At 64.7% G+C, this 26,466-nt stretch overlaps 1 protein-coding gene across 2 annotated transcripts; it reads right to left on the reverse strand.

The window, feature by feature from the left end:
* Window positions 1–25,544, reverse strand: EPHB3 (EPH receptor B3). Of its 2 annotated transcripts, none has more exons than XM_084528772.1 (16): window positions 25,356–25,544; window positions 13,095–13,159; window positions 12,133–12,805; window positions 5,600–5,755; window positions 5,163–5,498; window positions 4,238–4,362; window positions 3,955–4,123; window positions 3,755–3,860; window positions 3,325–3,377; window positions 3,092–3,214; window positions 2,745–2,992; window positions 2,325–2,540; window positions 2,096–2,245; window positions 1,806–1,999; window positions 1,503–1,658; window positions 1–1,342 (listed from the first exon to the last, which is right to left on the reverse strand). In XM_084528772.1, the coding sequence occupies exons 1-16, from the start codon at window positions 25,462–25,464 to the stop codon at window positions 1,234–1,236; spliced, it is 2,988 nt and encodes a 995-aa protein (XP_084384898.1). In that variant the 5' UTR covers window positions 25,465–25,544; the 3' UTR covers window positions 1–1,233. The 2 variants fall into 2 exon arrangements, with proteins under 2 accessions (XP_084384898.1, XP_084384897.1); XM_084528771.1 differs by having other exon boundaries at window positions 3,325–3,422.
* Window positions 25,545–26,466: the final 922 nt, after the last annotated feature.

Raw genomic sequence — 26,466 nt, forward strand, 5'->3', positions numbered from 1 at the left:
TTAAAATTCTTATTGCCTTTATTCTGCCCATCGCCTCACACAGTCCTGCCGGCCAGCACACACGCACGCACGCACACACTCACGCACACTCACGCACGCTTGGGAGTCTCTCCCTCAGCTTGGAGGAACCGGGCTGCAGTGAAGAGTCAGAGGAAGGTGAGTGAGTCTTTTGGCAGCAATCACAGCGTGTGTCAGGAGCGGGGGGGGGGGCGGCCGCGCCGGCGGCACCCGCTCCTTCTGCATAAAACAGGAGGCTGGGGGGGGGAGGCCAGGCCCCCCCCGTGTGGCGCAGCCCCCCCCCGGGCCCCGCTCCCCGGCCCCCTCTCGCAGGAGCGCGGCTGCCGTGGGGCCGAGGGTCCCTGTGCAAACGTGCTGACGGCCTCACTCTGCAGTCCAGAGCCGGCCACGAGAACCAAGAGGGTAAGAGATGCGGAGCTGGGCACCTGGTCCCCCTCCCTCCCCTTTTCTGCTCCCTCTTTTTTTTTTTTTTTTTTTAATATATCTCTCTATTTTTTTTTTTTTAATTTTTTTGTTTTTGTTTTTTTTTTTTTGCCTAACTCCCTGCATAGTAAAATCTCACGGGGTTCGGGTTCTGGCGTGCAAAGCCAAGAAGAAAGGGAGCGAAGCCTTCCCTTCGGACACGTTCCAGTGCAGACCCTCGTGCGGAGGGGCCGCGAGATGGGGGGGGAGGAGAGAAGTGATTGTCTGGGGCCGGGCAGCCCCGTCCCTGGCGTCGTCTCCACGCCGCGGGGGCTCGGCCTCCCCCCGGCTGCCTCCATGCGGGGTCCGGGGTCGGGGAAGGCTTCGGACGCGTCTGACGGACTCAGCGGACGGGGTCAACAGTCTGTGGCCTCGGGGACGGGGGGACGGTGAGGACTCGGGGCGGGGAGAACAGGGGGAAAAGAAATCCAAGAAGCAGAACAACTCTTCAAACCGATGAGCACCGAGACAGGGCGGGAAGCGGGATGTGCCATCTCCGTCCCATAATCCATCTTCAATATGAAGACTGCGTCGCTGCCTCGCCGCTCCAGGACACGGGACGAAAAGCCGGGCTCCCTCTCGGCACGGGTGCCTCCGATCCGGGGCAGGGCGGCCCGGCCCGGCCTGTCCCAGGCGAGCGTCCGAGGCAGAGGAGCGCCGCGGGAATGGGGGAATCGGGAAGCCGGGCTGCACCGCAAACTGAACCTGGTTGGCAGGTTCCCTCGGTCCGTTCCAATGCAGAGTCCCCTGCGGTCAAACCTGAACCGGGAGCGTCTGGTTCATCTGCAGCCTCATGTCCTGAATGCTGCTCAGGATCTTCTTCTGGTGCCCTGCTAGCGTCACCCCTATCCTCAGCAGGTCTCTGCAAAGAGAGGGTGAAGATTCAGCGACCTGGCAGGTTTGGATGCTGATTCCCAGAGCTTAACCCCCTTAGGAACCCACTCCCCCACCCCAAATCTGCCCTCTGCAGCTGGGTGCCGCAGAGGCGAGGGCCCACGCAGCCCCCCGCAGCAGTGACTTACTCCGCCGTCATCTGTGCCACCAGGTCGAAGGAGGCAAAGCCGGCATTGACGAAGTTCTCCTTGTACCGTCCCATTTTGATGGCGTCCAGCCAGTCTCCCACGGTGGTGAAGGTGGTGTAATCCGGCACAGTGCGGTCCAGGAGCGGCTGGGAGACGCTGCGGGGCGAGAGAGCCACGGGTCACCGGGGGGGGAGAAGAGGGACGCCGAGTTGTCCCCGGCAGCAGGGACCTGTCTCGTCCCTGCTCTCCCAACGCCTCCAGTCCCAGCCACCTGTGTTCCCCGGGATCTGGGACCCCACTGACCCAGACTGGACGCTGGCGATGACCTTCAGGCTGGCGGCGTTGCGGATCAGCTTGTCCAGCGTGTTGACGATCTGTGCAAATTTGGGCCGCAGGTTGCGGTCCCGCACCCAGCAGTCCAGCATCAGCTGGTGCAGCGCCGTGGGGCAGTCCATGGGGGGAGGCAGGCGGTAATCCTGCTCCACCGCGTTGATCACCTGCGGGGAGACGCGCACGGAAGGCGGGTTGTGAGCCCCTCTCGGATCCCTGCCGGGCACCCCCAGCTCCCCCCCAGCTCCCCGATGGGCACTTACGTCCTGGTTGGACATGTCCCAGTAGGGTCGCTCCCCGTAGGACATCACTTCCCACATGACGATGCCGTAGCTCCACACGTCGCTGGCCGAGGTGAACTTGCGGTAGGCGATGGCCTCAGGAGCCGTCCATCTGATCGGGATCTTGCCCCCCTGCAGGGGCAGACAGCTCCCTTAGTTAGCACGTACCTCGTGCGGCCCCACAGCCTCCCCTGAGCATCCCACCCCATACCAGGGAGCTGGTGTAGGTGGGGTCGGCCGGGTCGTCCTCCAGGAAGCGGGAGAGCCCGAAGTCGGACACTTTGCAGACCAAGTTGCTGTTGACCAGGATGTTGCGGGCAGCCAGGTCGCGGTGCACGTAGTTCATCTCCGAGAGGTACTTCATGCCGGCCGCGATGCCTCGCAGCATCCCCACCAGCTGGATGACCGTGAACTGCCCGTCGTTCAGCTACCCGGGGAGAGAACAGAGGGGTTTTCAACACCCCAAACGGGCTGGGGGTGGATCCCCGTATGCTACCTATCCTGCCTAGGGTCATCCCTCTTCCCCGAGATGCAATTTATCCCTGGAGATACCACCACAACAATGCAGAGGGATGGAAAAGGGGAGCTCGGAGCTGGCACCCCACAGCACGAGGCAGGAGGAGATGCTCACCCGGAGGAAGGAGTCGAGCGCGCAGTTCTCCATGAACTCGGTGATGATCATGACGGGGCGGCTCTTGGTCACCACGCCCTCCAGGTGGATGATGTTGGGGTGGTCGAACTGCCCCATGATGCTGGCCTCGCTGAGGAAATCGCGCCGCTGCCGCTCCGTGTAGCCCACCTTCAGCGTCTTGATGGCCACGAAGATCTCGCGGCGGCCGGGCAGCTTCAGGCGCCCGCGGCACACCTCGCCGAACTCCCCTGCGGGTGGGAAGGGGACGAGGGGGCAGCAGGGTGAGCCGGGGGACCAGGGGACCGGCGGTGCTCTCAGCAGCCTCTGTGCCCAGCCCCGGGACTTGCCTGCTCCGATGACCTCCTCGATTTTGACGCAGGAGATGTCGATCTCTTTGGCAAACTCCCGGACTGCTTCGTTGGGGTCCTCGTAAGTGAAGGGGTCAATGTAGACCTTCATCCCCGGGGTGACTGCAAGGACAGAGGGCTCGTCACAGGGAGGGACACCATCCGGGTGACGTGCCACGCCAGCCTGGCACGGCACGGGACAGGCAGAGCCCACGTGCTGGGCTGCCACTCACCGTACTGCTGCAGCTTCTCCGTGTACTCGGGATCTGTGCTGTTGCGCTGCTTCCTGCCCAAAGGAGACGAGAGGAGGTGTTCAGTAACCATCCCTTTCCTGATGGGGCAAAGACACGTGCTGCCAGCTTCCAAATCCCAGCACAGGCAACCGAAGCCAGAGAGCTTCCCCTCCGGCAGCCCGCGAGCAGAGCGACCTCTGCCTGAGGTGCGGTGGGAGAAGAGAGCCCAGCTGTGCTGGGAGAGGGCAGCAGGAGCCCGGGCAGAGCCCAGAGCTGGTGCTGGGAGGCAGAGACACACGGTCCTCCTGAGGGACCCCCGTGCAGCAGGTCCAGTCCTTCGCTGCGTGACTGGAGCTGCTGGAGCTCTGCCTGCAGGCGTGAGCAACCCCCAAAGCCGGCTCTGCAGCCCTGCTCCCTGCAAGGCCAGTACCTGAAGCAGACGATAGCGATGACGACCACGACGATGACGAAGAGCAGCCCCGCAGTGGCCGAGCCCACGATCAGAGGCAGCTCCTGGAAAGTCTTCCCGGTGGAGCCTGGGGGAGGGAGAGGCAGGAATCAGAGTCAGGCTGGGGAGGGAGCACTTTGGGGGGGCTGGGGGGCAGGAGGCAGCCCTGTCCCGGTACCTACCGTCCTCTGCAGTCGTCTGGAACTCGGTGGGGAGGCTGTAGCGGCCGTACCCAGCCACCGTGCGTGCCCGCACCTGCACCATGTACCGGGCGTTGGCCTTCAGCCCGTCCAGCCTCACCGAGTTCTTCTGGCTGGTGACAGTGTTGGCAATGCCATCGCTCTGGCCTTGCTGCAAGGGAGACACGAGGGAGTCACCGCTGCGTTCTGGCCCCCCTGTTGCTGCTCCCCTTCCCCAGACGCCAGCCAGAAGGGGCAGGGGGAGGGAGAGGCTGCTGTGCTTTACCTTCTCGGAGTACTTGATCTCGTAGTCGAGAATGATGCCGTTGGGTCTCTCCGGGGGAGTCCACGACAGCGTCATGCTGTTCCCCGTGCTGCTGTGCAGGTGCATGGTGGGCACGGCAGATGGGGCTGGGAAAAGAGGGAGAGAGGAATGAGGCTGTGCCGGCACCGGCACCCGCTCGGCAGTGCTGCAGCCAGGCCCACCCTGCCTGCCCTCAGCATCTCTGCAGCCCCAGCGAGCCCTCCTGTGCCCAGCTACGTCCTCCCCCATCCCCGATCAGCACGGGTCCTGCTCTGATAACCCCAGCCAAAAAGCACCGGAAAGCTTCGGGACCATCTCTGGAAGGAGATGTGGTCTCAGCACCTTGCAGCCAAGGCGATAAGGGAGCAAGGGACGCTCAGAGATGGCACCGAGGTGACATTTCAACCCCTGCCTCGCTGCAAACTGGTCCGGGGAAGGGCCCTGGCAGCCCAAACCAAGGCTCCTTCCCCTCTTCCCCTTGCCAGGAGCTGCCCGCCCCACCCCACCGGTGAGACCCGTGAAATCAGATCAGAGCGCGGCGGCTGGAGATTACCAGCAGCACGCTGGAGCCGGGCCAGGGCGGGAGGAAGGAGGGATGGCAGAGCAGCCGGCTGCCTGCGAAGGTTGGGGCTGGTGCTGAGCCTTCCCAGGCCCACAGGGGAGAAATCTCATTTCCTTCCTCCTCCCTTCGCAGCAGGCGCAACATCTCTGGGGTGGGTCTGGGAGCTCCAGAGAGCTCTCCGCAGCATCTGCCAAGCCTGCCCTTCCCCGCCTGCACGCGCTCTGATCTCATCCCCTCCAGGGACGCACGTTCCAGCGGAGAGGAGAATTCACCCAGGGGATTAGAGAGAGGCAGGAGAGGAGAGCCGGCAGCACGAGGCACTGCAGCTCCAGCGGCGACACTGACCCGCCTGGTTGGTGGTGATGTTGACGGAGGCGAAGTGCGGAGGGAAGGGGCTCTTGCTGGAGATGCCGTTCACCGCCTGGACCTCGAAGGTGTACTGGGTGTGGGCCATCAGGTTGCTGATGTAGATGCGGCGCTCGGTGAGGCCCAGCTGGCGCGGCACGAACTCCACGTTGTCGTCGCAGCGCGTGCAGAGGCGCCGCTCCACGCTGCACTTCTTGCAGATGACGTTGTAGAGCAGGTCGTCCCGCCCGCCCGCGTCCTGCGGCTCGCTCCACTCCAGCACCAGCGACGTCTCGTTCACGTTGGAGATGACGCTGCGGGGAGCCGACGGCACGCCTAGGGGGGGGGACACACATAAAATAGGGGGGTCAGGGACGGCTGCTTCATGCCCCCCGCCCCGTACCCGGCTCGCCTCCCCGTTCCCCGGTGGGGCTCACTGGTGCAGGCGCTGTCGGCGGGGTCCGTGTCGGCGCGGAAGAAGCCGGTGCGGCACGTGCAGACCGTCGCTGCTCCCGAGGTCGTGCGGCTGTTGGGCGGGCAGGGGGAGCAGGGCCCCTCGCCCTGCTTGGATTTGAAGGTTCCCGGGCCGCAGGCTGCAGGAAGGGAAAGCAAATCTGTGTGAATGAAGGGCACCCACTGCAGGACCCTCTACGAGCCACCCACGGGCCTTTCCTACGCTGCTACAAGCTGGGGGCAAATCCTGCTGCTGCCTGCACGCCTCGCCTGCTCGTCCCTCCTCGCACAGGGACCGTGTCCAGGGGATGCTTTCCCAGGCTCACAGCGATCTCTGCAAGCCCAGGCTCACTGCAGGCCCCTTCTCCGAGCTCACTGCAGGTCCCAAGCCCACCGTGTCCCGGCCCCTCAGGATGAACAGGGCTGCTACGGGGAGCTGATACTGTCTGGAGCCAGCACAGCCGAGCTTGCTCAGGTCATAAATGGTGCCCAGGGACCCCCTGGCACAGGCACAGCTTTCCCCGTGCAGGAACACACACCCCACACCCACCCCGCTTTGTTTCCTCTCCCCATTTCCCCAGGAGGGGCTCTGCCACGCGCTGCTCCCCCTTCCCCAGCTGGCTGCCGTGCCCAGCACCCCAACCCTGCCTGGGCAGCCCCCTCTAAGCCCCCCCAGCCTCAAACACGGCCCCTCTGCCCCACGCCTCCACCTTGGCCACTTCAGCCACTTCTCAGCCCGCGGCGGTGGCACCCCGAGGCCGGCTCCAGCGGCGTGTGGGGAGCGAGACGAACGCATTCCTGCGGGCTGGCACCGCCAGCCTCCTGCCCCATAAAGGAGCCGGGAGCCTGGATGCGGCCCCGCTCACTCCGCGGGCACTCGGCCCTAACGAGGGGCACGTGAAGGGATTAGTGGCACTCGAGCCGAGCCGAGCAGCGTCGGGAAACCGCCCCCCCGCCTCCACGCCGCCTCGTTTATCGCAGCCCTGCAACACCACGGCCTGAAACCAGGCCAGCACGGGGCCTGCCTCCACAGCCACGGGGTCTGCTCTGCACCGAGACCCCCCCTCTGCTCTGGCATCGCCCCCGTTTGGCCGGCACGGCACCCAGGGCACGTAGCCCTGCTGGCAGCCCTGTCCCCAAAGCGGCACCTCCTGCCCCGTGCCTGCCGGGTGACATCAGCCACAAACAAGAGGAGTTGCTTCACCTCGAGGCTTCTCCCGACACAGTGGAGGTTTCCTGGCAGCCCCACGCGGTGTTTGGGGCTCTCCTGCTGCCGGACACCGCGGGGACAGGGGCTGGAAGCCCCCAGGAGGCTCCTGCTTGGGGCTGCCCGCACGGCTCAGCTCCTGCAGCTCCCTGACCTGAGCTCCCCCAGCCTTTGGGAATTTAAGTTTAGCCCGTCCTGAGTGTGCAGATAACGCCGCTGCACTCCTCTGCCGGCGATGGAGAAGGAGCCAGGGCTCGTGTCCCCTCTGCCTGACAGGCTGGGACGCAGAGGGCAGCTGCCCAAAGGTGCCGGAGCAGCCTCAGCACGCACAGACCCACCCCAGCCGCAGTCCCAGGCAGTTAAAACTGGGTGGATGCAGATTCACACATAAGGAACCAGATTGCTGAGGAATGAGGGATGACTGAAACCTCTTGGACAGGAACACTCTGGGCTCCGAGAGCTGCCAAACATGCTTGGGTTATGGACAGGAGCCCAGACCCATCAGGGACAACCCCCCCCCTCCTGAAATAATGGGCTTGTTGCGGGGGATGAAACCGGAGCCACCAGCGTTTGCGTGAAGCCGGGGAGCCCGAGCCTCAGCCGGGGAGGGCGAGCTGTGCCTTCCTCTCTGCCTCCTCCTCCTCCTCCTCTCCTCGCCCCGGCTCCTGCGCCAAGGGAACAAAAAGCCACCGTGGGAGCTCAGGGCAACACAGAGACGACACAGAGCAAGAGGTGAAGGCGGCTGCACGGCACCCTCGCTGCCACCCCGGCCAAGGAGGGGGCACAGCTCTGCCCCCACCCCGATTTAGGGCGAGGAAGAGCAGGAGAGGCACCGAGGCCCAGCTGCGCCGCGGCGCTGAGGCATCCAGCTCCGTTTAATAAATCAGAGCGTAAAGACCTCGGTGGCAGCGTGACAGCTCTCAGCCACATTTGAAGGCTGTAACCGAGCTGAAAGCTGATCCCAGGTCCCCGGCGGATAAGCCGCTGTGTCATCTCTGCTCTGCAAGAAGCTGCCCGCGCAGCCAGCGCCGAGGGAACCCGGCATCACCAGAGCAGGAGCGCGACCGCAGCCCCGGCCGGGCAGCCGGGCTCCCCTCTCCCCCTCCCTGAGCTTTTCCTGGTGAAAAAAAAAAATAAAAAATAATCAAACAACAATCCCCAGCCTCTGCACACAGATGGCATCGCCCGGCTCCGGGCTGCGGTCACCTCTGGGGAGAAGGTGACAGGGGCTGACAGGCGCAGGACAGCAGGTCGGGGAACCGAGGCGGAGCGCACAGGAGGGAGACGCAGCCCGGAGTGACAGCCGGGGATGAAGGGCTGCAGCGGGTATTTACGGGGACACGGGGGGCACCCTTCCATGCCTACCCCATACAGTTCCCACCCCGGTGAAGGAAGCCCAAAGGAGGGAGCTGCAAGACACCAAAATAAAGCCATCGGCGCAGCATCAGGGTGCCGTGACTCGCCCCGCACGCAGACGACAGTTATGGGATGTGGGCAAGCGGCCCCGAACCTGGCACAGCGAGCAGCCCCAAAACCTGGTGCCCCCTCCCCATGGGGACGCGAGGCACCAGCCCTGCTCTGCTGCAGCTCCCAGCAGCGAGGGAAAACTGCCCCGAGTTACCCTGGTTGAGGGCTCGGTGCTTTTCTACCCACGCAATGCTGTTCCAGCAGCACCTTTCTGGCCGTTTCCCTCCCCGTAGGACCGGAGCAGAAAGCCTCACTCGAGTCGAGATAAATTAAACTGATCACATCCCTTTGTCCGGCAACCCTGTAATTTCTTCCAAGGCAGCAATCAGGTTTGCCTGGGCTGATCTGTGCGTTGTGAACCTTCCCTGCTCACTCCCTTCGCGCTTTCGTAAGCGGCTGCAGATGGATTAGAGCCACGCGAGCAGCAGCCCAGCTCCAGCCGAGGCGGCAACTCTCCTTCCGAGCCTCTTTGAAAAGGCACTTGATTTTTTTTTTTTATTTTTTTTTTCTCCAAATCACCCTTTGGGTGGAAATATTTTAGACGAGCGCAGTCCAAACGCCAACGGAGCGAAGTCGAAGGGCTGAGGAAGGGAAGAGCCCCTCGGGGTTCGAACAGTGGCATCCGAGTAACGGGCAGGAAACCAAAAAATTCTTTTTTTTTTTTTTTTTTTTTTTTTTAAGGGAAAAAATTCCAAGAAGCGCCGCTGCCTCTCGAGCCGCGGCGGGTCAGCACGCAGGACGGCAGAGGCAGATTTCCTCGACCGTGTTACAAGCGAGCCATTGTGGAGCTGCCCGGCTCCGAAGCGCCCAGCTCCAGCGCTGCCGCGCCGCCTTTGATCTGTAATCCCGGCCAATTAATAGAAGGCAGTTTCACTTCCTGGTTTTCGTGCAGCAACCCCGTGTTGCAATGCAAAGCTGCAAACAGTTGGCAAGGGGACTGCTGGCTTGGCATTTTTTTTTTTTTTTTTTTTTTTTTTTAATTCACGGTGATGTTTCCATTAGTCACTGATTGCAAGGAAAAGGTATTTTTACAAAAGCCACGCTTTGGCCCCAGCCTGACCTGCTATCGCCTGCTGGCGGCACCCAAACACGCAGCGCCGGCCCCCAGCGCCTCCGCTGGGGGGAACCCAAAGGAAACGGCTTTGAGAGGAGCCCGGCGCCGTGCACGGGCTCTGTGGGACTGGGTTTTCAGCCTTAGTCTGGATTTTCACCAGCCCCGAGGCAGCGGGCAGTGCCAGGGAGCCCCACGGGGGTGCCGTGCGGGGGGCTCGCTTCCAGCACAGGAGGAAGGCAGCAGCCGGCTCCCAAACCCTTTGGTGTCGGGGTGAAGGTGGCATTGCATGGCCGTGCACCCCGGCACGGCCCCGATTTGGGGCGCAGCTCCCGAATGGGGTGCGGGGCGTGCGCGCCCAGCAGCGTTTTCGGGGAGGTGCCGGCGGCCGACCTGTTCTGCGCTCCCACGACGGGCGGCGAGCTCACCGCTCACGGGGGAATCCCGACACCTGCCTGCATGAGGCGGGGAGCTCCTCACCAGCAAAAATCCGGCGTGATTTGGGTCGTCACGGAGCGAGGCCCCAGACGGGTGGGATGGCAGCGTGGCCCCCGGGCCCCCCGCCCCGGCCAGGAGCTCGCTCGTCTCCGCGCCGCGAGCGCTGCCTCCGCGCATCTCCGTGGCGGGGAGCGTGTGGGAAGCAGCACAACCCCCAGAAGGGCCGTGTGCTAATTAAATAAAGATAATGAGGCTGAGAATGAGATGCCAAATCAATGCTGTGGCAACTTCTGAGCAGAGCGCCAGATACCAGCCTTGCATATCGCATTACAAAGCGTGCCAAAGAAACTGCCTTCAGCCGGGCGGGATGAGCCCTCGGCTCCCGAGGGACCGGGATCCGAGCTGCATTGTAACAGGTCTGAATGCGAAGTCTAATCCTGGCGCTGGATGGAGATAAATAGGAGGAGGAGGAGGAGGAGGAGATCTTCAAAGGCCACGGCAAAGTCTGGGGAAAGGGGGAGATTTACAACAGGGCTTATCCCATCGAAGCGGTAACGCAGCATTGTTATTTATTAAAATGCCATCTGGCACCTCGCGGCGCTCTTCACCCGCACGCCCGGGAGAGCTCCACAAAGCCGGGGGGCAGCGCCCCGTGTCCCCCCCCCCGGGCAGGATGGGGACCGTGCCCCCCGGTGCTGTGACACGGCCCCTGCCTGCCGGGGTTATGGGGTCGGGCTCCGTCCCGCTCCCCGTGCGCACCAGCCCCTGGCGGGGGCATTCCTGCGGGGCGAGCTGCAGCAGCGCGGGGAGGGGGAAGAGCAGAAAGGCGGCGAGGAGGCAGCCAACAAAGAGCAGAAAATGGAGCTGGGTTCTCCGAGCCCTTCCTCAGCTGTTTCCACTTAGAGCACACGATCATATGGCGGAAAATCTGATCATACGAGCGCGGCGCGACTTTCCCAGAGCAACGTGGAGACACCGTTCCTACCCAGCGAAGGGTGGATGGGGACGTGCCTGTAGGGCTCAGCGCACCTTCCCCACGCGGGGAGAGAAGCTGAGGCTCGGGGGAGAAAATAAAGGTGCTGCCCATGGGCTGGAGGATGGAGGAAGGAGGAGGCGTGCTCGCGGTGCTGGGAGAGGCGCAGCGCCGGGCTCTGCTCCTCCTGGGGGGAGCAGGGAGGGGACACGGCCCCAGGCTCTGTGGTGATGCCCTGAATGTCACCCGGGGAGCCCTACAGCCCTGCCCTGAGCTGCTGCCCCAAGCTGAAGCTGCTCTTCTGGACGCCTGGCTTGTGAGCGCAGTGGCTGTGGGCATGGCTTGGGCTAGAGCATCGCCTCTGCGGATCCTCTGCTGCCTTCCCCAAGCAGGGAACCACGAACGCTGGCATGGAAAAGGCGTCACCTCGAGCCCAAGCCCCTCTAGGTGCAGGGAAACAGCCCTCAGCCCTTGGTCTGCAACATCTCCCAGCCCAAGCGACACGGAAAGCAGCTCCCCAGGAGCGGGGACCCCAGCGCACAGCATGGCAGGAGCTGTGCTGGGACCAGCGGAGGCTCTGCTCTCCAGCAGCAGCCCGGCCAGCCGCTCGGGTCATGTATACATCCTGCATCCCAGCGCCCCTGCCAAGAGCAGAGGGCTGGCGCCAAGGATCCCGTCATCGGCGAGCACGAGGCATCCAGCCTGGGGGCCCACCGCTCCCCGCGCGATGCCTCCAGCCCCGGGGAGCAGCGAGCATCCCTCCTGCTGCCCAAACCACCCTCGGGCATCACCCTGCGTGCTGCAGGCAGCTCCCGAGGACAAAACCACCCCGAGCAAGCCCAACATCCATCCAGGCAGATTCTTCCTTTGCAACATCCCCCACACGGGACAAAACAGCAACGCCAGCCCCCAAACCTCCGATGCCACCTCTCCGCGGGCAGGATGCTCTCCCCTTTCCCTCTGAGGAGCTGCGGGAGCTCACGTTCTCTGCCTGTTTCCCTACACAGCTTGCTGGAAGCCTGCAGTGCTGGCAGGGCGCTCGCCTCTCCCGCAGCTCGCCCAGCGGGGCCCCGCTCGCCGCCGGGGTTCCTGAATTGCCTCCGCACCGGCAGCGTGAAATCACGCCTGCCGGGAACAGCCCAGCCATCAGCACCTCGGTGCGCCGCGGGAGGGACGGAGCAGAGCCCTCGGTCACAACAAGTGCAGCAATCCTCTGAGACACCTCCACAGCACCACAGTGACCCCTGCTCCGTGCTCAGCGAGCTCCAAGCCTCCAAAACCAGACCTCGCTCAGCGCAGACCTGCCTCCTCCATCGGCGCACGCGTACGAACGCAACAGAAGGGCCAAGGCGGAGCGCTTCCCCCACCACCGTGCGCTCACCTTGGCACTGGGTGTCCTTCATGGTCGGCTCGTAGCCAGCAGCACACGTGCAGGCTCCCACGGGCACCATCCACTCGCCGTCGCCGTTGCAGTACAGCTTGAGGGGGACGGACACCTCCACCGCGTTGGGGATGCAGGTGCCCGGAGCGATGACCAGAGACGTGGGCTCAGCCCCCGTTAACGTCTCCGGGAAGATGGCAAAGCCAGCGATGGTGTTGGAGCATTTCTTGTAGAAAGCCCGCACGGAGATGAGGGACATGCAGGCCCCCAGGTCCTGGAAGGCCAGGTAAAAGCCGTTCTTGGAGAGGGGCCCAAAGCTGCGCACCTTGGTGTTCACGCGGCCCGACTCCAGCTTGGAGAAGCTCTCGTCCGGGGCAATTGTATCCACTTTGATATAGGGGTTCTCCATCCAGAAAGGGCTGCTCGCCGAGGCAGAATCCGTATCCGACTCGTAATAGAAGAGGTTGAAGGTCTCTTTGCAGGAGCCGGGGATGTTGGGGATGCTGTTGCAGTCCCGCACGGTGAACTTGAGCTCCACGTAGACGCGCTGGACGTCCTGGCGCTGGATGAACTTGGTGCGCAGCCAGTTGTTCTGGTTGGCCTCCCGCACGTTGCACACCTGGTACGTGCGGATGGGGTTCATGGCCTCGTCGTAGCCGCTCACCTCTTCCCACTGCAAGAGGGAGGCAGCGTGTCAGACCGCCAGCCGGGGACACCGGGCGAAGGGCACGGGGCAGGGGAGCAGCTAACGGGGGGCAGCGCCTGTCCCAGCCCTTCGGGGCCACCGGGGTGCCAAGGGATCGTGGCGTACCCGTGCTTGGAGTCAGCGTGGGGCCACGCGTGCGTAATCCCACCAGGCAGGGGATGCACGGGAGGGGAGGGTGAAGGCACGGGGGAGCGACCCCGACCCCCCCAGGGCCGTGCCCTGTGGCACCGGGGACCAGGTCCGGCTCCAGACTTACCCCCGTCTCCGGATGGGTTGTCCACGCCAACTCCGAGGTCACCCACTTCGTGTCCATCAGGGTCTCTGGAGGGAGAGGGAGGAAGGAGAGAAGTAATTGGAGCTGAAGGCCAAGATTCGAGGGGGGAAAAAATAAAAAATAATAATAATAAAAAAAACAACAAAAAACGCAGGAGGAGTGGGGGAAGAAAGGAGCTGACATTTCTGCGGAAAACAGCGACTTGGGGGGTGAGACGTGGTGGGAGGAGGGGGAGCGGCACAGACAGGCTCCAGATTTCTGCTCTGCTGTCAGGAGCACAGGAAGAGCGAGGCGTCCCCGCGGAGGTGCAGGGCGAGGGGCGGCCAGGTGGCACGGGGACAGGACAGGCTGCCATCCCCGGCCCCTCCACGGCCGCCGAGCCCCCCACCTCCCCGGCCCCCCGTCCGCGCCCTCCCCCTGCGCTTTGGCAGGGCTCGTATTTACTGTGGCTGGGGTTGAAAGGGCCCGTTCCCATGACAGGGCGGTGCGGGCCAGGCAGGTTTATCCAGAGGAGGAGGGACTGGCAGGCTGCTCTCCCAGAGACGCCCCACATCACTCATTTTACAAGAGGGGAGAAGAATTTGACCGTCTGGCCAACATTCCTGGAGCAGACTACAAGACAAACCACCCCGACAGCATTCCCCAAACAGCCCCAGCCCCAGCCTTGGGGGAGCGAGACGCTTGTCTGGGAAGAGCTGCAATTGCAGGCAGCTGTCGCTAATCCCAGGCAGAGCCGCGCGGCTCCGAGCTGAGCACCGGGCACAAAAACGGGGGGGAAAAACGCAATGACAGGGAACCACGCCGTGCCGGGGGCTGCTGCTGATGGTTCCCTGCCTGCTACACCACCCTGCTGCATCCGGGGCGGGACAGGGTCCTGCCCTGCCGTGGGATGCTGGCTCTGCTACCCTGCACCCAGGATGGCCCCGTGGGTTTTTCGGCACCCTTGGGGTCCTCTCGTGCCCGTGGGGAGCCTGAGGTGAAGGGGCTGCAAGCACCAGGGAAAGCCCCAAGCTGGGTAAAGCTTTTTTTCCCCCCTCTGCCCCTACAGACCCTGCTCAGAGGGTATCCAGCAGGACCAGCTCCAAAACCTCTCCCCTCCCTTTGCACCCCAGCCCCGAGGGCTGTCCGTCTGTCCGTCCCTCACCCCTTCTGCCCCGGAGATGAAGGGCACGGAGCCACAGCTCCCCGAGCACGGCTCGCTGCCGGCAGCCGGGCACAGTCATCCCGGGCGCCGTGGCTCAGCCCCGGGAGCCAAGGGGCAATTTCAGCCTCTTTCCTTCCACCTCAGGAAAAGCACCGGCTGACCCAGCCAAGGAGGAAGCGCGGAGGAGGAAGGAAACGTTCGCACATTACAGGGTTTCAGATGAAGCCCTGCTGGAGGTAAACACCTTCCTTCCCAGTCCCACCCCGGGGACAGCAGCCAGCGCCGCCTGGCCTGGCACCCACGGACGCGCCAGGAGCTGGCACGCAGCCCTGAAGCAGCGGGGCAGGGGACACGAGTGCCACCGCGGCACGGACACACAAGGCCCCCTGGGGACACACAAGGCCCCTCGGGGACACACGGGCTCTCCACCCCACTCTTTGCCCAAATCAGAGGGGCAGCCACAGAGCCAGGCAGGCTGCCACGCTCCCCGGAGCCCCCGTGCCGTGCCGAGGTGGCCACGGTGGCTCCTGGCGAGGGCAGCCCACGCAGGGGACGGGAGAGGGGGCTGCGGAGCGGGGCCACCCGCACCTCTCCGAGGCACAGCCCCGCGCGCCAGCTGCCCTAATAAGGGCACAGCGGTGCTGCGCGGGGGCCAGGCACGCAGCGCCGGAGCGGAGCCAAGCGCGCGCTCGGCGTTGACAGCACGGGGCTGCCAAGTCCCGGAGCGGAGACCCAGGGCTGTAACGGGGCGCGGGGTACGGCCGGCCACGGGGGTCCTGCGGGCAGCCTGGTCCCGAAGTAGCAGCCTTAAATCTGCCCCCCGGTGCGTGGGAAAGCCCTGCGTGCCCTGCAGCCTCCGTGCCCAAGGCAGCACCCTGCGGTACCCGAGGATGGGGTGCAGCAGCCGGCGGTCCCCTCCGGCAGCGCCCTTCCCCGCCAGCACCGGCCCGGGGTAGGCGCAGGGCTTGGCCGCGCTGCACCCTAATTTGGCAGCTTCTACCCCTCTGACCAACGAGGAGGGGAAAGAAAACAAGAGAGCTGAGCCGGCCCCGCTGGCGCGAGAGCCGCGTAAACCACACAGAGAGAGAGAGAGAGAGAGAGAGAGAGAAAGCGGGGAGGGAAAAATCATAAAAATAAAAATCACCGGGCAACGCAGCTAAAGGAAACGGGACCCGGCGCGGAGGGCGGCGGGGCTTTCCTGCAGCTGCAGGAGCGCACGGGGCCGGCCGGGGTCAGCGGTCGTCCCCAGCCTCCCCTCGCAGCCTGCCGAGCGTGAAGGTCGCAGCCGGCCGGCCCCGAGGGCTGCGGCACTGCCCGGGGCTGGCGGCCACCCGCTGAGCCCAGCCGGCCGCAGCCGAGCTGCAGAGAGCGCGCGGTGCCCTCGGAGCTGCCCCAAGGATTTCTTGACAGAGCGGCACCGGGCTCGTGTCCTTTCTCCAGCAAGCGCCGGGCCGTGCTGCGCGCTGGCCCCCTGCTAAAGGAACAGGTCTGCACCCAGGGTTGGGGTGAGGGGTGAATTGGGGAGCGCCGGCGGCTCGCTCCCACCCGTGCGCGGTGCCAGAGGTGGGACTGGAGGCTTGCAGGTGCTTTGGAGAGACGTGAACAGCGTCACGGGCAGCGGAGCCGTGAGTCAAAGCCTCCCAAAGCCCGCACGCCGAGGAGAGAGCCTGGTTTCATTAGTCAACGGGAAATTGGCTCCCGATTTTACCCAGCTTGGGGAAGTCACCCTAAGGCCTGCTTTATCACCCCTGTCTGCAGTGCCGGGAAGGTGTCCTCTCCTTACCTCCAGCCAGGCCGAGGCAAGGAGCTCGGATGGAGACCGAGCCCTGCTCTGTTTTGGCAAGCACAGCAATCCCCAGCCGCCCCCACACACAAGCAGGATTTCCACGGCAGGGACGGATCCAGGAGCCGGGAAAGAGCCTCACTTCTCAGACGGGGCCACGAGCACGGCTCTGGCTGCCTCCTCCCCGCCCTGCAAAGCTTCCTCCTACGCACACCGCGAGCTGCAAAGCGCAGGGGTCCCAGCCCCTGCTCTGCCATCCCCTTTTGCGGGGTCCCCGGCAGCTCGCGGGGCACGGGGAGCCCTGGCGTGGGCCCATCTGGAGACAGAGACCTCCTCCCACGCAGGGGCCCAGGAATGCTGCGTGCACGCTCCGCGGCCAGCCAAACGCTCCAGCTCCCCCCCAAAAGAGGCCCAGGGAGCCCGTCCCGCGCTGCTCGGCGGCAGACACGCGCAGCGGCCGCGGCGGGGTCTGCGCTCGGCCCTGGCTGAGCCAGAAGGGAAAAATTCTTTCAAGATGAAGCCGCTGGGGAAGGCTCGAGGAGCGTCTCCACCGAGCGGCTCCGATTTAAGCGCTCTTCCCTTGGAACGGCGGGGACCGCCGGCTTTATCAGGATGCGCTGGCAGGGTACGACGCCAGCTCCTCGCCCCAACGGGAAGGGGGAGAAGGCAGCCAGCGCGGTCCCGAGCATCCTGAAAGAAGGCAAGGGAGGAAAGTTAGTAAAGACGCCCACGCAGCCCTGCTGCAAACAGAGGAACCTGTTCTGCAACGCCGCTGCGCTCCCTGGGAGCCACGCGCACCAGCGCGCCCGGCCCGCGGGAGCCGAGCCCCGGCAGCCGGGCTGGGCCACCCTGTCCTGTCCCATCCCGTCCCATCCCATCTCCTCCTGTCCCATCCCATCCCGTCCCATCCCATCACCCAGCGCCACGGCGGCTCCGTCGGGGCGCTGGGGCAGCGCCTGCCTCTCCCTGGCCGTCAGGAGGGAGAGGTGGCTGCTTGGGGATCCGCTCGCAGCCTCGCTCGGTGCCTGCTAGTCAAGCAGCCACCAAAAGGGGCATCTCCCCGACATTTTAATTTCCTCCTCAGTTTCGAGATGATTACGGCGGGAGCGGGCGGCCTTGTGCACTCCCCATTCAAGCACCTATCGGCACAATTAATCCCGGCACCGTTCTAAGCAGCGGCACAAAGGGCCTTTGGTGCAGGGCCCTTTATCTGGGAACAAAGAGCTGCCTGTGGGAGAGAACCTGAGGTTGCACTTTTCCCGCTGACGAGTGCTTCACGTACACAAAAGGGGAGCCACACAGAGCGCCGGGCGTTGGGTCAGCCCACGTGGGGAGACCCCGCGACACCTTTCCCACAGCAACTTTTCCTCCAGGAGGCTCCCGGCTTCTCCCCGGCCCCAGCCAGACCCCGCAGCCCTCCTCCTCCTCTTCCTCCCAAGCAGGGGACGGCCCTGGGGACACCCCCAGCAGAAGCTTTGGGCACAGGCTTGAGGAGCCCAGCGGAGGAGCCTGCAGACGCTGTCTGCCAGCTCCCTCTGCAGCACCGCCGGCACACAGCACAGCCCGCGAGGGACATCCCAGCTCCCCTGGGGACCCCCAGGCTCCCAGCCCGGCGTCCAGCACGGGGCCGGGGGCCACGCAGGGTCCCCACCCTCGGCTCTGGGGCTGGGGTGGCGCGGCTCAGCCCAAGGGAAGGGCAGGAGCGCTCCCTATCGCCGCCCACGCTGGGAACCCGTCCTCGCACCGAGCAGGGCGCCTGCTCCCCGGTGCTGCGGCTGCTTGGAGCAGGGTGAACGTGGGGATGCTTTGGGGACGCTTTGGGGACGTCCCCCCCAGCCCCAATCCTAGGGGACGCAGGGCTCCGGCTGCCCGCACCCACCAACGCGCGCTCGCCCCAGGTCCGGGGCGAGCCAACGAGCTGGGAACAAAGGGAAGAGAGGAGGGAAAGAAAGAAAAAAAAAAAAAAAGTGGGGCCTGTATCACAGCTGTGGCCCTTCGTGCCAAGGGCGTTTGGCCCATCATCAAAGGGGATCGGATTTGCTGAGGCAAATGATGACACATCCACTTCAAGCGGGGCAGGTTCTGCCTGCTGCTGGAGGCGAGCCACCGGAGTGAAGAAGTACTGTGGGCACTTAATAATAGACTCATTATTTCTGCATTATGGCAGGGCCCAGAGGCCCCAACTGAGATTAAGGCCCCTTTGTACACACCACACACACACGCACAAGGGCAGGCAGTCCCTGCCCCGGCCCGGCCCGGCTGAGGACGGGCAGCACCGCCGGTCCTGGGCACCCTGCAGAGCCCAGGGATGCACCGAGGCCGTGTCCTCCCCCTCCATTTCCCAACCCCACACCGGGATGTAACCACCTCACCAGGGAAGATGGCCCCGTGGCTCTGAGCCATCATCCGGCTGCATCTTCCTCGTTTCCCCCCCAGTTCCCCATTGACCCCGATGCCCCACACCTACAGGACGGGCAGAGCCAGCCCCAGGAGGAGTGCAGCGAAACAGAGGGGGCCGGGAGCGCTGCCTCCATCCAGCCCTGCCCCATCAGCCACCCGCTGACTGGCTGAAGAGGGTTTTCCGGCCGCGTGCTCCTCGCCAGGAGCTGTTTCCTGATGGCCGGGAGACAGACTGAAGCATGTGAGAGGGGACAGGTGCCAGCTCTGCAACTGCGAGCAGCAGATCAAGTGGCAGCGCCCGGGACGCGGGGAGGGACAGGCGTCCACGCACCGGGTCGAGCCGGGCAGGGCAGATTTCTGCCACCGCAGGAGCGCGGCCGTGCCAAGCTGGGCTGCGACACCGGCTGGCACGCAGCGTGCACCCCCTACAAATCACAGTGGCTGCAGCATGGTTTGTTTTTTATTATTATTTTTTTTTGCAGCAGGACAGCAGGTCCCTGCCCTGCAGCCGCATGCCGAGGACTCAGCTGCGCCCTGGCCGCGTGCAGCCCGAGCCCTGCCAGGTCCTGCTGCCAGCCCCCAATTCCCTCTGAACGGCCACGCTGACGCCGGGAGAGGACGCGAGCCAGCTGCCCGAGTCCAGCCCTGCGCTGCAATTACAGTGCTATTAATACCGCGGGGATTTCGGATGTCAGAGCCCCGTGCGCCATGCCGGGGTCAGCTTCGCCGGGGCGAGCTGCCATCCCTGCCCACGTGGTGCGCGCGCCCCGGCGCTCGCTGCTCTTCCTCTCCTCCAGGAAAAGCCAAATTCGCTCTGCTGAGCCACGGGAAAAACAGACCCCACTGATAAGCCCCCAGAGACCCCGCTAGCCTTGCGATGACTGCCACCCGCTCGGGATGGGCACGGGGAGGGGATGCTCTCCACAGTGCCCTGCCACCAGCTCCCGTGGGACAAGCAGTGCGGCATCAGCTGTGCCAGGTCAGCAGGAGCCGTGTGGGCCAGGAGGCAGGGGAGATTTATAGGTCGGTGTCCCCAGCAGGAGCAGCCATGCAGCCGCCCTCCACTGCCACAGAAATAACTCATCGGATCCGGAGACGCCAGACCTGTTCGAGCCGCGAATGCTATTAACCAGGATGTAGGCAGCAAACCGGCCCACAAACCTGCCACCCGCGTTTCCAGGCCCTGCAAAGAGAGGGGAAACGTCGCCACGGCTTCGCGGGGCAGGTGTCCACCCCCACGGGGTGGCTACGGATGGATGCAGAGCCCCAAAATCCCCGGGGAAGGCGGGCACCAGTCCCGGCGTGGGTCTGCCTCCACGAGGCAACCGCGTGCAGCAGGCTGCGATCCGAAAACGCCTCTCTTTTTTTTTCCCCCCAGCTCTGTTTTTTCCAGGTTGTACTTTTGGAAGGAGGCCAGGGAAGGAGTAATGATATTTAAAAAACACCCCCTCCCCAAAAAAGGTTACTCGCTGCACATACAAAGGTTCGCCCCACAGACGGGGCGGCTTGGCTGCCAAGCTGCATCCCATCCAGGCAGCGCGGAGCAGGGGTTTCTGCCAAGATTTCCCTCCTCTCTCCTGCCTGGGGCAGTTACCCAAATCTCCACGCTGCTCTCCGCTCGCTTCCTCGAGCACAGAGCCCATCTGGAACTGCTTAAACCCAAATATCCTCCCCCCCCCCCCCCCCCCTCCGCCTCCCCCACCCCCAAAGTCAGATTCTTCCAGAGTTAAAACAAGCACAGAGTCAGGAGGGGGTGCCGGGCCGGGCTGACTCGCTCCTTCATTTCAGTTTAATTTCTGGGGAACTAGAATAAATCTGTTCCTGGCGATCGTTCAAGCCCTGCACATTTTTCTCATTAATAAAAAAAAAAAAAAAAGAAAAAGAAAAAAAAAAGGCCTTGGATCGCACGCCGTGTGTGCGTGCATGCCGCGCGCCCCCTCCCCGCTCGCCCAGCCCGCGGGGTCCCTCCTGCACCCCAGCCCTTGCTGGGCAAGCACCGAGGCACCCCAGGGACGAGCAGGACGGCACAGGGGTGGCCAGTGTCCCCTCCCCAGGATGTTTTTTTGGGCAGCTCTGTAGAGGGGCCCTCGTGACGGCCCCACCTCAGAGAGGAACCGGGAGGCCCAAATTGTTGTGCAGCTGCTGCCAGGCAGGGAAGCCCTTGGGGATGGCTCCCCTGGGGCAGGCAAGGGACCAAGGATTGTGGGGGGGGGGGGGGGGCATCCTGCTGCCTCCCTTATTTCAGCCCCCCCTAAAGCATCGCAGCCCCTGCTGGGCCCCCCGCGCCCAGGGCATTCCTGGGGAGGGGGCTGGGAAACAGGTGTTTGTCAACAGCTCCCGCCACATGCGTGAGAAACACCAGGCCACGTCTAGCCCCGCCGCTTAGCAACACGCAAAAAAAATTAAAAAAAAAAAAAAATAAAATAAAACAGCACCCCCCCTCCCCGGACCACCCCCTCCCCGGCCGCCACGTGCTGGCACGCGTGCGGAGAGCGGGGCCGGCGCTCGGCCGTGCTGCGGGGCTGCTGCCTCTGCCCAAGATGGCTCCCCCGTCCTCCTCCTCCTCACAGGGGCGGCCATGCGGAGCCGCGGCGGGCTCGCTCCCCTCCTGCCTCGCTGAGGGGAAAGCAGGCTCCAAGAAATGGGCTTTGGCCCCATAAGCTGGGACCTCTGCGGGGAGGAAGGGGATGGAGCCCCCGAGCTCAGCCCCGCAAGGCTTTGGTGGCCCCACGAGGCTTGGAGAAGGGTGGGCGATGGTGGGAGCCGAGGGAGGCAGGAGGAGGCCTGGAGAAGGCCCGGCCGCCCTACAAAATGGCTCCTGCCTCGCCCCGGGGCTGCTGGCGGGGTCTGTGGGGCTCTGCTCATGAAGAAGGATGGTCCACGCCTGCCACCAGCCCCGCCGGCCTCAGCTGGCACCGCCACGGGGCGAGCCCAGCCCGAGCCCGGGACTGGGTTTTGAGCAACAATAATGACGATGATATACATAAAACAACAACAACAAAAAACAAAACCCAAATGAGGCCGTCCCGCCAGGGTGGGAACGTCCCTGCAGAAAGTCTCCTGGCCTTCAAGATAGCAGCCTGTCCCCAGGGGCCATGACCGCTCCCGCGTGGGGTTTGGCGGCTGCGGCGGGGTCCCTGCACGGCGGCTCCCTCCTCCCCAAAACACGGCTTGGGAACGTGCCCGCTCCACGAGCCATGCCAGCTCCTTGTGGCTTTGATCTCGGGGAGGCACATGGCGATGGCAGCCACCGGCTCTCCCAAGACTCATAGGGACGAGGACGGGGACCGGCACCCACCCCGCTGCTTCCCCCGGCCGGCAAAAAAGGGGGACCCCGGTGCGGGGCGGCCCCAGCACCCTTCCCCCAGTGCGGCTCCCAGGCGGAGACGCTGGATCCCGACAAACCAGTTTGACTCAGCACAACAGGAACAGCTACAATTTTAAAAACATGCAAGTCTGTGATTCAGATTGCTCGGGCTGTTTTAATTAAACGCCAAGCTCCCCTCCACTCCAGCGAGCAGCAGCAAACGGCTCACGGAAAGAAAATGCAACCAACTGGTTCCCCCGAATATCTCTCGCAGTAAGTCATCACAACAAAACAGGGAGTTTCGGTTCATTCCTTAAAAACCAGAGGCCGCTATTCCCAATCGCGGAGCCCAGGCAGACGCGGCCCCGGAGCTGCGGCCAGGCGCTCACCGCCTCCAGCCCGCGGCAGGGCTGCGTGCCGAGGAGAGGCACGGACAATGCCTGGCTGCAGAGCCCCGGCTGCGAGTTCCCCCTCTCCCCGACCGGCCGCATGCTCTGCGTGACACAAAGGAAAGCCCTTCTCCTCCCCGCCTCGAGCGCGGCCGGGGCGGGCTCCCACAAACGAGAGCTTTTTTTTTTTTTTTGGCGAGGAACGGGAGGTTTAATGAATCCGGCGAGCGCAACGGAGCCCCGCAACCTGCTTTCCCCTCGCAGCCCTACCCTGAGCATCAATAAAACAGCAGGGCTAGCTTCCCCGAATCACCCCGCCGAGAAACAAGCTGTTTCGGTGAAAAGTAGTTAAACAAAAAGCGAGATCTCCCCGCCAAGGAAATACCTGGTGGCTCCAGCACTGGGGGCAGCTGAGCAGCACGGCACCCGGCGCGTGGTCAGCCTGGGTAACACTTGGCAGGAGCCTGGGAGCAGGGAAGGGATGGCGCCAGATGAGGAAAAGCTCTATAAATCCTCCTGATTTGGGTATTTCGCTAAAGCCTGAGTTAGATCAGGGCTGCACACAGCAAGACGCTGCCTCTGCTCTGGGGCTGATGGAGGAGTGCATGGACAAACCCCAGAGAGGCTGCTCAGGCAGTAGGGGGGCACAGAGTTTGTTCCTCCCAGTGCCGGTCCCAGCCCACCCAACCCCCCCATGGGGACAGAGCTACCCGGTGCTGCCCAGCTCCCTCTTGCCAAGGCGTTTCAAGGCCCAAGGTTTTAACCCAGATGGATGGCAAGAGCCTCCAACACAGCACTCGCCCCGCGCTGCAGCTCCCCAAGGGGCCTCGGCTCCCGCAGCCCCGCCAGGCCAAACTCTGCTCCTCAGCTCCAGTCCCTGCACCGGAGAAAGGATCCGCTGTTGCCCCCGGACAGAGCATTCCTTCTGCAGCCGGCCCGGGGACTGCTGAACCGGAGAAGAAAAACACATTGTGACTTCAAACAAACCCAGCGCACTTACAGGATCTGGAGAGAAACCATTTTCTCCTCGGCAGCACAAAGCCCTCACTGAGCCGCTGCCGAGCGCGGCTCCCCCCCACCCCCGTGGGGCCTTGTAAAGAAACCCAACGCCGCGCCGTGCCCCCGAGGACGGGAGCTGATCCAGCCCCGGAGCCACCAGGACCCTGCCCTCGCAGCCGGGCACCGGCCGCACACCCGGCCCGTCACCCCCTCGGAGGGGACGGCGAAGCGGCCGGATCCGGGGGCCGCCGGCTGCCGTCGCCTGGAGGACGTGAGCGCAGATTTATGGCCTCGCCAGATTTATGATCAGCACTAAAATACCCGGCCGAACGTGCACGCTGGATTTACAGGGACCGCTCGAGCGCTCCGGTGCCCGTCGGGAAGCAGCGGTGCGAGCAGGCAGGAGCTCGCTGACCCCAGCACCAACAGTGGCTTCCTAAAAGCAGCGGGGACAGGAATCTCAGCAACTTTCCCTCCAGCTCGGATGAGAGCAAAGGGAAAACGGGAGGAGAACAAAAAAAATAAAAAAGGAAAAAAGAAAACAAAAAAAAGTCCCATGGGAATCAGGGCCAGCCCCCAAAACACCGTGCGGTGCCAGCCAGGCCCTGAAGCGTTCCCCTGTGCTGGCACGGCGCTGGGCCCCGACCTCCTCAGGCACCGCGTTTGTTCCCTGACCCCTTCGCACGCTCGGGAAGCCAAGAAAACCCGGCGGCTCCTCGGCACGAGCTGTTTGTTTTCTCTCCATCCGGCTCTTCGCGCCAGTTCACGCCCGGGCGGCGGGGGAGAGGCCGGGCCCCAGCCTCCCCAGGGAGCAGCGGGACAGCCCTGGCCGATGCTCGCGGTGCCCTGCCACGCCGCCACCGCCGCCTTCCTTCCCCCTTCCCAAAGCGGGGGCGGCGAGCGGGTGGGCGAGGGGCTGCCCAGGGGCCGGGGGCACGCCGGGGCGCCCTCCTCGCCCACACCTTCGTCCTCCTCATCCTCCCGTCCTGCTGCCTCCCGGCACGGCGGTGCCCAAGCTGGCGTTGGCAGCGTCCGTGCCAGGCTGGCTTCTCCCTCCCCTGCGCTCCCGGACCGAGCAGGCCACGAATCCCAGCTCGTTTTTCCTACGGCGTACAAAGGAGGATGTTTTTTTTTTTTTTTTTTTTTTCCCACCCCTTTGCCAAAATAAAGAGAGAAAAAAAAAAAATAAAAATCAAATCCACTGGGTAGAGAGGGAGGGGGTGGGGTGGAAGGAAAAGCAACACCCGTAAAGAGCCACCCCCAAAGTTTGTAGGGAGCCCGGCCCTGGGGGGCTCGCTGCCCCGAAATGGCAGCGGGGCAGGGCTCCCCCGCTCGCAGCAGCCCCCCAAACCCCTACCCAAAGATCGCAGCGGGTGAGGCGCAGCCCGAAACCACCTCCGAGCAGACAAAAGCGGGGTCCCCCCACCGCCGGGCTGGCCGGGCAGCTCCGGGGCTCGCCGCCGAACCGGGGAATTCTCCTGACCGGAGGATTTTTTTTAATTATTATTATTTTTTTTTCTCCTCTCCTTTCCCTTCCCGGCCCGGGGCCTCCCTCAGCCCCCACCCCGCCACCTCCGGAGCTTGTGTTACCGGACACGGCGCAGACTTCGTGCCCAGCCAAACCCCCCCCGGGGCCCCCTCCTCCGCCCCGGGACCCCGGAGCGGGGCCGTGCAGGGCCCCGGGGGCCAACCGGGACCTCAACCCGCGGCTGGGGACCGAGGAACCGTCTTGAACCCGAGCTCCGAGCAGGGCAGGGGGGGGTTCCCCGTTCCTCCCCCGGCTCCGGTAGGGATGCGCCACGCGTGGCCGCTCTCCCCGGTAGCCCCACAGCGGAGCCCGCGGGGTTAAACCGGCTACCGGGGGAAGGGATGGAGCCGGACACGGCGGCTCACGGCCACTCCTCCGGCGGCCCCGGTTCTTTTGGCCCGCCGCGAGCTTCCCCCCGGGCGGCAGGCTGCATTTTCCAGCCCTCCGGTTCGCGGCGAGAAACCGGGGGAAGGCGAAGCGAGCGGGCAGGGCTCGGCGGGGCGTTCACTCTGGAACCTACCGAGGGCGGCGGAGCTTGGGGGGGGGGGGGGGGGGGTGGGAGCGGGGCTGCGGCGGCGGCAGCGAGCTCCGGGCGGGGACCTTGAAGCCGGAGGCGACCGGAGGCGGCTCGGGGAAGCCGAACGAGCCCGGGGGCGCCCCGGGGGGGTCCTCGCGCGGGGTCCCGGTACTCACCCTCGAGGGCTCGGCGGCCGGCGGGGAGCAGCAGGAGCAGCAGCAGGAGGGGGAGCAGCGGCGGCGGCGGCGGGGGGGCCCCCGGGCGGGCGGCGGCAGCGGCGGCCATGGCGGGGGGCGGGTGCGGGCGGCCCCGCCGGGCAGTCCCGAGCTCGGCGGCGCCACGCGGGGCTCCTCTCGCCGCCGCGCCACGATCGCGCTCTGGCGCCGCCGCCGCCGCCGCCGCCGCTCAGCCGCGAGGGGCGGGGCCCGGCCGCCAATCAGCGCCCGCCCCTAGCAACCCGGCGCCCCTGGCGACGCCGAGCGCGGCGCTCATTGGGTGGAAGGGGGAGGGTGGGCGGGGCCTGGCGGAAAGATGAATTGGAAGGGGCGGGAGCGCGGCGGGGACACGCCCTCTGCCCCGCCCCGTGGCCACGCCCACCCCGGCGCGGGAGGTGCAGGGCGGGGAGCGCGCCCCACCCAGCGGCCGCGCGCGGAACTGGCTCTTAAAGGGGCCGCGGCCCCGCAACGAGGGGGTCTGCACCGAGCCCCCAGTGCGGGGCAGGGCGCGGGGTGGCGGCACTGCGGGTCCCCGGGCACCCCCGGTGGCCTGTACCGCCGTCCCGTCCCGTCGCATCCCATCCCATCCTACCCCATGTACTCCATCCCATGTACCCCATACCACCCCATCCCACCCCAACCCATCTCATCTCACTCCACCCTATGATCCCCTTCTATCCTTTCTGACCCCATCCCACATACCCCATCCCATCCTATCCCATCCCACGTACCCTATTCCATCCATCCCATCCCATCCCATCCCAACCCAACCATCCCATCTCATCCCATCCCATGTACCCTATCCCATCCCATCCCATCCCATCCCATGTACCTCATCCATCCCATTCCAACCCAACCCATCCCATCCCACTCCACCCTATGATCCCCTTCTGTCCCTTCTGACCCCATCCCATCCCATCCCATCCCATCCCATCCCATCCCATCCCATCCCATCCCATCCCATCCCATCCCATCCCATCCCATCCGTCTCTCTACGGTCCTGTCCCATCACATCCATCCCATGCTGCTGCATTCAATCCCAACCCGTCCCATTCCATGTACCTTAACCCCT

Source organism: Aythya ferina (genome assembly GCF_964211825.1).
Source record: "Aythya ferina genome assembly, chromosome: 9".
NCBI classification, from domain to species: Eukaryota; Metazoa; Chordata; class Aves; order Anseriformes; family Anatidae; genus Aythya; species Aythya ferina.